An 11,346-nucleotide genomic window follows, 5' to 3' on the forward strand; every position below is an offset into this window, starting at 1 on the left:
GAGTTGTAAGTTATCTGAACGTTTCATGATGATCGCACATTCCTATAGGGGGTCAAACCATGTCCCAAAGGTCACCGGGCCTGGTGTCACTTTAAAGAAGTAGTCCAGTTACACATTTGTGGGCTTATAACTTGGCTTCTGAATGTCCTAGAGAGGTCAGGTTTGTTTTAGAGTACTCCAATTAACAGCCCCCATTACCCCAAAAAGGAATGGAGTCATTAGCACTTATGGTTTTTAAATGGCACCCAGAATTATGTTGCACGAAGCACAATTTCACATCATTCGGGGTTCATTTGTGTGAAAACAAGGTCCAATCAGGCTGAAACGTTACAGGAAGGTAGAATCTATTGAGTTGTAAGTAATCTGAACATTTCATGATGATAGCACTTTCCTAAGGGGGTCAAACCATGTCCCAGAGGTCACCGGATCTGGTGTCAATTTAAAGAAGTAGTCCAGTTACACATTTGTGGGCTTATAACTTGGCTTCTGAATGTCCTAGAGAGATCAGGTTTGTTTTAGTGTACTCCAATCAACAGCCCCTACAACCACAAAAAGGAATGGAGTCTTAGCACTTATGGTTTTTAAATGGCACCCAAAATTATGTTGCACGAAGCACAATTTCACATCATTCTGGGTTCATTTGTGTGAAAACCAAGCCCCCACAATGCCGTTCAGAAAATGGTCCCAACCCGGAAGTAAGAAAAATTGCAGTTCCACCGTCATCCGCTGGGGGCTGGTGCCAGAAGCGAGCAAATCCTCATTGACTCCCATGTTGAAAATGCCGATTTCACAGCAGAAATAAACATGTTTACAGCCTGGTGCCAAAACATGTTTTTTGTCTAAATTATCTAGTTTATACTCATGACAACTCTGAGGGGGGTGAATTTTTTTCTCACTCTTCTGTTTAAGTGTATTGAAAGCCTAAAATTCTGTATAATTAATGAGCATCCGACACACGTGACCGCCGCCTCAGACCCACGTGACCACAGAGCTAGCTCCGTGGAAAGGCCTCAGTACAGCCTCGGCCCCTCCTGGAAGCTGTTTCGGGATTTTGAGTCTCTGTGCTTGTGAATTCTGTTTTGGATATTATTGGTGCAATTGTTGGACAAAATGACTTGCAGTGGTATTAATTGCACTAATAGAGCGTCCAAGGAGTCTCCACTTCATTTTTTTCGGTAAGTTAAAATCTATATTCGTATTTTATGTCACTGCTGCCTTTAAACTAGCTGAGTTTACCGAAGTAGCTAGCTAACCATCAGTTTAACATGTAGCATTTACTGTTTAACCATGAAATTTAAATGTAAAATACGGTAAAATAATTAATAGGGCATATTTAGATGGGTAATATGGTAAAAGATCAAAATGGGTTGAAATATGACGGAGCGCTAAGAGGGAGACTTCTGTGTCCATTCTTCCACCCGGTAATCCCCAGCGGTCAGGCCGGGCAGCCTGACCGATCCGGCGCCTACTTGCTGCGCCTAGCTGCTGCGTGGTCTGACCGCTCGTGGAGTTTTTCATGTCTGACTTTAACCGCATCTAATACTGTATTATGGCGTGAGCGCAACAGCGACAACTTAATATCGATGTGTAAGCAGCCTGAGTGGTAGGGTGTTTTCATCTGAACCCTTAAAATCTCCAGCAGGCTTGGAGTGACACCTGTGTCCATTCTTCCATCCGGTAATCCCCAGCGGTCAGGCCAGGCAGCCTGACCGGTGCGGCGGCTAGTTTCTGCGCGGGCTGACCGCTCGTGGAGCTCTCAGAGACAGATCTGACCGGAGAAATACTGCAGCTCGGTGAGAAGTCTATAGGGCATACAGCGTTTCCCTTAAATCCCACCACCACGCCGACAAGATCCCAAGTTTCTTTGTTTTTGTTGGCGCTGTTTACCGAAGAAGCAGCGGGAACTAATATGTTGTCGCTTGTGATCACAGCCGGCGGGTAGCAAGTATGTACAGTCTATGATTTTACCGCTCCCTCCTGCAGTCTTCCCCTATTAAAATTTAAAATGTGTAACTTCATGTATTGGGATGAATGACTGATATTCATGTTAAACTCAAACGTTAGGCATTTAGGGGGAAAAAACAAAATAATAAACATTATACAGATGTCAAATAAATCAAACTGTAATTAAACAATATATTTTCAAAGTCTCGATTCTGGATAAAATCCAACAACATATGCTTTATAAATAAACACTACACATGGCTTTTACACACACACACACACACACACACACACACACACACACACACACACACACACGTTACATTGTGATTTCTTAGTAAATATTCTATTTGGCGAGAGATAAATTTTATTGTATTTATCCTAGTGAATCTATAATTAAACGGGTAAACTAGCAGTAGTACATCCAACATCAAAGAAAGTAAAATGTTATTATCAGGAGAGGGAGAATGATTAAGTGGTTAGCAACAGTGTGCTAGATGATGGCCCCCTCCATGAGGCCACCACAGCTCAGCAGAACATCATTGTAGCTTCTTCTGGGGAGAAAAACACTTAGAGAAAAAATAAAGTTAACAGCTGAAATAGCAGGAAATAATACAGTTAAAGAGCAGATTGTAGAAGAAAGAAACCCCTGGGTTAAACTGGTCTGTCTACTGCATAATGCTGAACTCTAACATGTGTCCTCAGGGAAGGACCTGATTGGTGTCCAGAACCTGCTGAAGAAGCACGAGGCTCTGCAGGCTGAGATCACAGGTCATGAACCTCGCATCAAGGCTGTCACCCAGAAAGGAGAGACCATAATGGAGGAAGGTAGAGCAGGTCTGGTCCTGACATGTTTCTGAGGTGTCTGCAGGTTCTGGCTCACTTTGTTTGGGTCCAGGTCACTTCGCTGGTTCAGAACCCTCGGCCCGTCAGAACATTCTTATCCACCACGTTCTAACACCAGACCTGTTAACCCGACAGCAACAAGTGGCTCCAACTGACGATGAGACCGGGAAGGAGCTGGTTCTGGCTCTGTACGACTACCAGGAGAAGAGTCCTCGAGAGGTCACCATGAAGAAGGGCGACATCCTCACGCTGCTCAACAGCACCAACAAGGTTCGTGTGCCCTTCACAGCCGAGGAACGACCTCCAGCTCAGAGCGAACATCTCCACACCTGCTTTGTGTTTGTGTGACTTTAGGTTGTTTTACTTGAACTCGCGTCTTTAGCTGAATGAGGATGGAGAGACGGGTCGGACCTGGAGCAGGTCGAGGCCTTGCAGAAGAAGTTTGACGACTTCCAGAAGGTCGGACTTTTCCTCCTCTCCGTCTTCCAGCAGCAGCTGTCAGATCAGCTCAGGTGATAATCAGCAGGTGCTTTTGTCCTGCAGGACCTGAAGGCCAACGAGTCCCGCCTGAGGGACATCAACAAGGTGGCATCTGAACTGGAGTCAGAAGGTCTGATGGCTGAGGAGGCTCCTATGGTTCAGGCTCAGGTGAGCGTCACCTGTCTGCAGCAGCTGGTCCCTCTCACTTCCTGGTTTGTTAACTCTGCTCGTCTCTGTTTGTAGCAACAAGAACATCTGGGTTCTGCTCCTGGAAAGGTGCGTGTTGTCCTCCGCCTCCACCAGAACCAGACGTGGTGTTTTTGTTACCACTCATTTGTTTGTTTACAGGATGAAGCCGACTCTAACCCCGGCTTTCCACCGGAGTCGTCAGCAGCACGTTACTGCAGCAGCACGTCATAGCTGCTGATAGGAACCGCTGTGGTCAACAGAACCTTTTCCACTGGAGCCGTCAGCAGTGCGAGTCGGCCGCATCTCAGGAGCAGCATGTCGCGGCCTTTACGCGCCGGTTCTATTTTCTACGCGCGACGCCTCTGAAACGGGTCAAGTTCGACATTTTTGGGGAAGGAAAGACAGGAAATCGGACGCGGAAATTGAGAGAAGCTACCGAGATTTTCAGAATAAAGAACATACTGCCTTCCGGTTGCTTTAATTTTAAAAACAGTTTCTAACTGTGCGGCCCCGTGAGAAGTTATCACCTAGCTAGCGGTCTCCTTTGTTTTTCAGGTCCGTATTGGCGATTATAAAATGGACAGAACATAAAACACAAACCATGTTGTAATTTTCTCCTGCTTGTTGTTGTGTTTACTGATGAAGTCACTCGTGTGACTTCGTGCTCGGTCGGTGACAGCTGCTCCCCTGCTGCTTCGCGTCTCGTGGGAAGGGCCAAGCAGCAGCTTACGCGAGCAAGACGTGCTGCTGCAGTAACATGCTGCTGACGGCTCCCGTGGAAACCCGGGGTAAGACGGCGTCACCCTAGAAGGTGAGTTCATTCAGCTGATCAGAGGTCACCTCTGATGGCCGCAGTCACGGCTGACCGTGCTGACATCACACAGGAATTCAGGTGACCCGGCAGGCACCAGGTGCTGGTGAAAGTGGGGACATGTCAGCTGGTTGCCATGGCTACAGTTATCTTTATGCATCTGTATGACTGCTGACTGGTGTGTGTTTCCTGTGACCTTTGACCTCAGACCGTACGGTTGGGCGTTCAGACGACGGCTAACTTTAATTCCATCAAGGTAAGAGGAAGCTCTTCCCTTCCTGTCTGAGCGATCCGTCTCCAGGTTTCCTTGTCCGGCGTCCAGCCCGCTGGCGTCCACCTTCATCTCACTGGGTTTGGTTTCTCTCCAGGAGCTGAACAACTGCTGGCGCTCGCTGCAACAGCTGGCTGAAGACCGGAGCAACATGCTGGGCAGCGCCCATGAGGTGCAGCGCTTCCACAGGTACCCCGCACACTTATGCGCCGCTTACGGGTCAGTAGAGTTTGGACCCACACTCAGACGGAGTTCTGATGTCTTCTCAGAGATGCTGATGAGACCAAAGAGTGGATCGAGGAGAAGAACCAGGCCCTGAACACAGACAACTACGGCCACGACCTGGCCAGCGTTCAGGCTCTGCAGCGTGAACATGAAGGCTTTGAGCATGACCTGGCAGCTCTGGGTGATAAGGTCCGCTTCCTGATCGGTACCAGGACCCGAGTTGTCTCTGGAGACACGTTCTTCATGGTTCTGGTGACTCCACCCCAGCCGTTCCTGATCAGCAATCAGCGGGGTGCTTTCCTATTTAAGGTGGATGCAGGACACAAGTTGACGCCAGAAGATTGCCTCAGTTTTGGTAGTAACCAGCCACTCGTGTTACCTCTAGTGTTCCTAGGATTAATGTTATTTCGTTGTGTTTTTGCTCTTATATTGGATTTACCATTCTTCAGGATTCCTGTCGACCTCATTGGATACTGACCTCTACTCCAGGATTTGGATATTCAACACACGGACCTTATCACCAGCCTCCATAACCCACCTCTCATCTCACCCAGTGCCCCATCCACCAGGACGCCCCGCTTCTCTCCACCTCTGCTCCCTCTCCTGCGCTTCCTCTCTACCTCTCCCTCCTCCAGCCAACACGTACACCCACCACAGTAAGTCTGCTGAACACCTCTGCCTGCCTACAATGGATTTTGAAACCAGAACCTAAGCTCACCTGTGTTCTCCCTCCTCCAGACGCTGAGCTGTTGTTGCAGTTCCAACCACAGACTTATCTGTGCACCTTAAGTTCCTCCTTATAAAGAAATCATTTTTTCCATCAGCTTTTGGTCAGTGTTGTATTCTGCATGTCTTGGGTTAAGTACCTTCCTCCAAACATGACACTCCTCTTCAAAGAGCAAATCTGTTCAGCACATTCTGACAGACAGACCACCATTCTTCTGTCATGATGCTGTACAGGACATTTTTAGAGTTTTTCTTTTTAAAGATAAATAGGATTACATTTAAATAGCAATACTTTCACATTATCATTTTCCCACACTTCTGTATAACTGTATTTTGTTGTTTTTCAATAAAGAATGACAAATTATTTAAGTTTGGATTTGTTGCACACAAATATATATCTGTAAAAAATATCTACAAAGCTAATGTTTACATAAGTATGATTGGGTTTTGCAATACGCCACTATTTTAGTAAGATTTTTAAAGCAAGTAAAGTTAGTAAAGAACAAATTTCTATTATCTGCTAAGAAACTGTTGGGATTTAAAATGGTCCTGTTGTACAAATAACTTGTAAATGATTATTCCTCACTTTTGTCTTAACCAAAGAAATTCCAGTAATTGAGCAAAAACATTTATTTTTAACACTACATTTTATAAAACAGGGCGCAAAGTGTCGGCACATGTATGTATGTATGTCGATGGTCCGCCCCAACCGAACCAGGAGACACAGACGTCAGGGAGGCCAAGGTTGTCTCTGCAGCTCTCTGGGCACCACGCCTCACTCAGCTGTCTCCAATGATCCAAATGGCTATGGAGAAAAAATAACAGGTTTGTCATAATTGTTTAAAGTACAAAACCATACATGAAGTGGTGAGACAGGTATGTGGAATTTACACTTGCTGCTTTGTGTAGCTGATGTTGGAGACACACAGGCTGCCATGGTGACCTTTTAACAGATCTAAGAAAAAAATGAAAATTAAAAACTCCAAGACCTCATGTCATATTTACTAATCAGCTATGGCTGATTTATTGTTTGATCACAGTGAGTTACACTAATTCTAATATATTTTTATTTCTATTATACATACATACTTTTTAACTGTTATTTTCACATGACTGTTATCAGGCTCTCTTGTTCTGGTTCTCATGATAATTCCGTGTCTTCCAGTAAGTTATCTTGTGCTTACTTCATCTGTAGAATGTCTCTTTACTTTTGGTAAATTGTACTGAGTCCAGAATAAAGACTAGTTGGCTGTACAAGATACAAACAAGTATTACATTTTGGAAATATATGAAATGTATTTAGGCTGCTAATTTAGCTCGAATACTAATAACTGCCATATTTTCTGGACTATAACTCGCACTTTTTTACATATTCTGGCTGGTCCTGCTACTTATACTCCAGAGCGACTTATATAACAAAATATGTAGGCTACACCGCGCTGCTGCGGGCCGACTCCGACCCACACAAGAATGAGTTCCCCTGTCCCGCTGGGAGGGTTTCAAACACCGCCAGCATCTGTTAGAGCCTGTGGCGGGGTGCTGAGGGCCGGCTCCAGCCCAGGAATGAGCTCTCCTCGCCGGCCGGGAGGGGTGGAAACACCGCCATCCTCTCCTCTGCTGGCTGTTGTTCATTCTGTTATGGTTACCGGTGCTTGTGTTGCAATGTGAAACGCTTGGTCTCAGATTTTGTAAGAAAGATAATAAAATGTCCCCCCAAAATACGACTTAAATATATGTTCTCTTCTTCATGATACATTTAATGGCTGGTGCGACTCAGGAGTGATAGCGCCGAAAAAAACTACTGAAAACTTGCTCAAAGCAAAATGTTTTCATTACGGAAATAAATTATAAACTTACCGATTTAAAACTTTTTTAATACTGGTACTTCTCACGAACAGGCGCAGAAAACCTCCACCTAAACTCCGTGTAAGGTTCAGGTCGATGGGTGTTCCAGTTAGCTCCGGTTGGGTTGAAGCTAGGTGGCTACATCAGTTAGCTCGGCTCCCACCTCCGCTTTAGCTTTGGGTTAGCCAGGGTTAGCTTCAGGTTAGCTAGTAGCTAGTTCGCCTGGGTGTCGTCACTCGAGCCCAGCCTTACAGCCACACCCTCAGCGCCTCCTCTCTTCCCTTTTATGGAATTGTCTGGGCTGGACGGAACCTGTGACACGGTCAAAATGGCGGTGGTGGCCACCTCCCATTATAGACAACAAACATGATATTGAAGCCAATGGAATCCGTTTGTCCAGTATATGTACAGTCTATGGTGAAAACAAGGTCCAATCAGGCTGAAACGTTACAGGAAGGTTGAATCTACTGAGTTGTAAGTGATCTGAACGTTTCATGATGATAGACTTTCCTAAGGGGGTCAAACCATGTCCCAAAGGTCACTGGATCTGGTGTCAATTTAAAGAAGTAGTCCAGTTACACATTTGTGGGCTTATAACTTGGCTTCTGAATGTCCTAGAGAGGTCAGGTTTGTTTTAGTGTACTCCAATCAACAGCCCCTACAACCACAAAAAGGAATGGAGTCATTAGCACTTATGGTTTGTAAATGGCACCCAGAATTATGTTGCACAAAGCACAATTTCACATCATTCTGGGTTCATTTGTGTGAAACCAAGGTCCAATCAGGCTGAAACGTTACAGGAAGGTAGAATCTATTGAGTTGTAAGTGATCTGAACATTTCATGATGATATCACTTTCCTAAGGGGGTCAAACCATGCCACAAAGGTCACCGGATCTGGTGTCAATTTAAAGAAGTGGTCCAGTTACACATTTGTGGGCTTATAACTTGGCTTCTGAATGTCCTAGAGAGATCAGGTTTGTTTTAGTGTTCTCCAATCAACAGCCCCTACAACCACAAAAAGGAATGGAGTCATTAGCACTTATTGTTTGGAAATGGCACCCAGAATTATGTTGCACGATGCACAATTTCACATCATTCTGGGTCCATTTGTGTGAAAACAAGGTCCAATCAGGCTGAAATGTTACAGGAAGGTAGAATCTATTGAGTTGTAAGTGATCTGAACGTTTCATGATGATCGCACATTCCTATAGGGGGTCAAACCATGTCCCAAAGGTCACCGGGCCTGGTGTCACTTTAAAGAAGTAGTCCAGTTACACATTTGTGGACTTATAACTTGGCTTCTGAATGTTCTAGAGAGGTCAGGTTTGTTTTAGTGTACTCCAATCAACAGCCCCTACAACCACAAAAAGGAATGGAGTCATTAGCACTTATGGTTTGGAAATGGCACCCAGAATTATGTTAAACGAAGCACAATTTCACATCATTCTGGGTCCATTTGTGTGAAAACAAGGTCCAATCAGGCTGAAACGTTACAGGAATGTAGAATCTATTGAGTTGTAAGTGATCTGAACATTTTATGATGATAGCACTTTCCTAAGGGGGTCAAACCATGTCCCAGAGGTCACCGGATCTGGTGTCAATTTAAAGAATTAGTCCAGTTACACATTTGTGGGCTTATAACTTGGCTTCTGAATGTCCTAGAGAGATCAGGTTTGTTTGAGTGTACTCCAATCAACAGCCCCTACAACCACAAAAAGGAATGGAGTCTTAGCACTTATGGTTTTTAAATGGCACCCAAAATTATGTTGCACGAAGCACAATTTCACATCATTCTGGGTTCATTTGTGTGAAAACAAGGTCCAATCAGGCTGAAACGTTACAGGAAGGTAGAATCTATTGAGTTGTAAGTGATCTGAACGTTTCATGATGATAGCACTTTCCTAAGGGGGTCAAACCATGTCCCAAAGGTCACTGGATCTGGTGTCAATTTAAAGAATTAGTCCAGTTACACATTTGTGGGCTTATAACTTGGCTTCTGAATTTCCTAGAGAGATCAGGTTTGTTTTAATGTACTCCAATCAACAGCCCCTACAACCACAAAAAGGAATGGAGTCATTAGCACTTATGGTTTGTAAATGGCACCCAGAATTATGTTGCACGAAGCACAATTTCACATCATTCTGGGTCCATTTGTGTGAAAACAAGGTCCAATCAGGCTGAAACGTCACAAGAAGGTAGAATCTATTGAGTTGTAAGTGATCTGAACGTTTCATGATGATCGCACTTTCCTATAGGGGGTCAAACCATGTCCCAAAGGTCACCGGGCCTGGTGTCACTTTAAAGAAGTAGTCCAGTTACACATTTGTGGGCTTATAACTTGGCTTCTGAATATCCTAGAGAGGTCAGGTTTGTTTTAGAGTACTCCAATTAACAGCCCCCATTACCCCAAAGAGGAATGGAGTCATTAGCACTTATGGTTTTTAAATGGCACCCAGAATTATGTTGCACGAAGCACAATTTCACATCATTCTGGGTTCATTTGTGTGAAAACAAGGTCCAATCAGGCTGAAACGTTACAGGAAGGTAGAATCTATTGAGTTGTAAGTGATCTGAACGTTTCATGATGATAGCACTTTCCTAAGGGGGTCAAACCATGTCCCAAAGGTCACCGGGCCTGGTGTCAATTTAAAGAAGTAGTCCAGTTACACCTTTGTGGGCTTATAACTTGGCTTCTGAATGTCCAAGAGAGATCAGGTTTGTTTTAGTGTACTCCAATCAACAGCCCCTACAAACACAAAAAGGAATGGAGTCATTAGCACTTGTGGTTTGGAAATGGCACCCAGAATTATGTTGCACGAAGCACAATTTCACATCATTCTGGGTTCATTTGTGTGAAAACAAGGTCCAATCAGGCTGAAACGTTACAGGAAGGTAGAATCTATTGAGTTGTAAGTGATCTGAACGTTTCATGATGATAGCACTTTCCTAAGGGGGTCAAACCATGTCCCAAAAGTCACCGGGTCTGGTGTCATTTTAAAGAAGTGATCCAGTTACACATTTGTGGGCTTATAACTTGGCTTCTGAATGTCCTTGAGAGATCAGGTTTGTTTTAGTGTAGTCCAATCAACAGCCCCTACAACCACAAAAAGGAATGGAGTCATTAGCACTTGTGGTTTGGAAATGGCACCCAGAATTATGTTGCACGAAGCACAATTTCACATCATTCTGGGTTCATTTGTGTGAAAACAAGGTCCAATCAGGCTGAAACGTTACAGTAAGGTAGAATCTATTGAGTTGTAAGTGATCTGAATGTTTCATGGTGATAGCACTTTTCTATGGGGGTCAAACCATGTCCCAAAGGTCACCGGGCCTGGTGTCAATTTAAAGAAGTAGTCCAGTTACACCTTTGTGGGCTTATAACTTGGCTTCTGAATGCCCTAGAGAGGTCAGTTTTGTTTTAGTGTACTCCAATCAACAGCCCCTACAACCACAAAAAGGAATGGAGTCATTAGCACTTATGGTTTTTAAATGGCTACCAGAATTATGTTGCACGAAGCACAATTTCACATCATTATGGGTTCATTTGTGTGAAAACAAGGTCCAATCAGGCTGAAATGTTACAGGAAGGTAGAATCTATTGAGTTGTAAGTGATCTGAACGTTTCATGATGATAGCACTTTCCTAAGGGGGTCAAACCATGTCCCAAAGGTCACCGGGCCTGGTGTCACTTTAAAGAAGTAGTCCAGTTACACCTTTGTGGGCTTATAACTTGGCTTCTGAATATCCTAGAGAGGTCAGGTTTGTTTTAGAGTACTCCAATTAACAGCCCCCATTACCCCAAAAAGGAATGGAGTCATTAGCACTTATGGTTTTTAAATGGCACCCAGAATTATGTTGCACGAAGCACAATTTCACATCATTCTGGGTTTGTTTGTGTGAAAACAAGGTCCAGTCAGGCTGAAACGTTACAGGAAGGTAGAATCTATTGAGTTGTAAGTGATCTGAACGTTTCATGATGATAGCACTTTCCTAAGGGGGTCAAACCAT

At 44.4% G+C, this 11,346-nt stretch overlaps 1 protein-coding gene and 1 long non-coding RNA gene across 7 annotated transcripts; one reads left to right on the plus strand and one right to left on the minus strand.

The window, feature by feature from the left end:
- The first annotated feature begins 741 nt into the window (after positions 1-741).
- LOC139068968 (spectrin alpha chain, non-erythrocytic 1-like) lies at positions 742-5,861 on the plus strand. 6 transcript variants are annotated; one of them, XM_070549826.1, is made up of 12 exons: positions 742-1,175; positions 1,640-1,793; positions 2,650-2,772; positions 2,926-3,060; positions 3,145-3,249; positions 3,334-3,438; positions 3,514-3,546; positions 4,479-4,526; positions 4,639-4,730; positions 4,811-5,121; positions 5,216-5,422; positions 5,505-5,861. In XM_070549826.1, exons 6-12 carry the CDS (start codon positions 3,406-3,408, stop codon positions 5,567-5,569), a joined length of 789 nt encoding a protein of 262 aa, XP_070405927.1. In that variant the 5' UTR covers positions 742-1,175; positions 1,640-1,793; positions 2,650-2,772; positions 2,926-3,060; positions 3,145-3,249; positions 3,334-3,405; the 3' UTR covers positions 5,570-5,861. The 6 variants fall into 6 exon arrangements, with proteins under 6 accessions (XP_070405927.1, XP_070405930.1, XP_070405928.1 ...); XM_070549829.1 differs by having other exon boundaries at positions 1,643-1,793; XM_070549827.1 differs by having other exon boundaries at positions 742-1,793; positions 2,650-2,781.
- A 246-nt stretch (positions 5,862-6,107) lies between these two features.
- On the minus strand, positions 6,108-7,501 carry LOC139068969 (uncharacterized). The gene is made up of 3 exons (XR_011520198.1): positions 7,350-7,501; positions 6,384-6,447; positions 6,108-6,297 (listed from the first exon to the last, which is right to left on the minus strand). It is a non-coding gene; the product is annotated as an uncharacterized lncRNA (long non-coding RNA).
- Between the last annotated feature and the right edge of the window lie 3,845 nt (positions 7,502-11,346).

This window comes from Nothobranchius furzeri, chromosome 3 (genome assembly GCF_043380555.1).
Source record: "Nothobranchius furzeri strain GRZ-AD chromosome 3, NfurGRZ-RIMD1, whole genome shotgun sequence".
In the NCBI taxonomy this organism is placed as follows: Eukaryota; Metazoa; Chordata; class Actinopteri; order Cyprinodontiformes; family Nothobranchiidae; genus Nothobranchius; species Nothobranchius furzeri.

Excerpts from the sequence above, each read along its gene's own strand:
- LOC139068968 (XM_070549827.1), top strand. The coding sequence starts at position 3,406 with ATGGCTGAGGAGGCTCCTATGGTTCAGGCTCAG. Across the intron at positions 3,547-4,478 it reads TGGGTTCTGCTCCTGGAAAG|ACCGTACGGTTGGGCGTTCA; the intron begins GTGCGTGTTGTC and ends CTTTGACCTCAG. Across the intron at positions 5,423-5,504 it reads CAACACGTACACCCACCACA|ACGCTGAGCTGTTGTTGCAG; the intron begins GTAAGTCTGCTG and ends TCCCTCCTCCAG.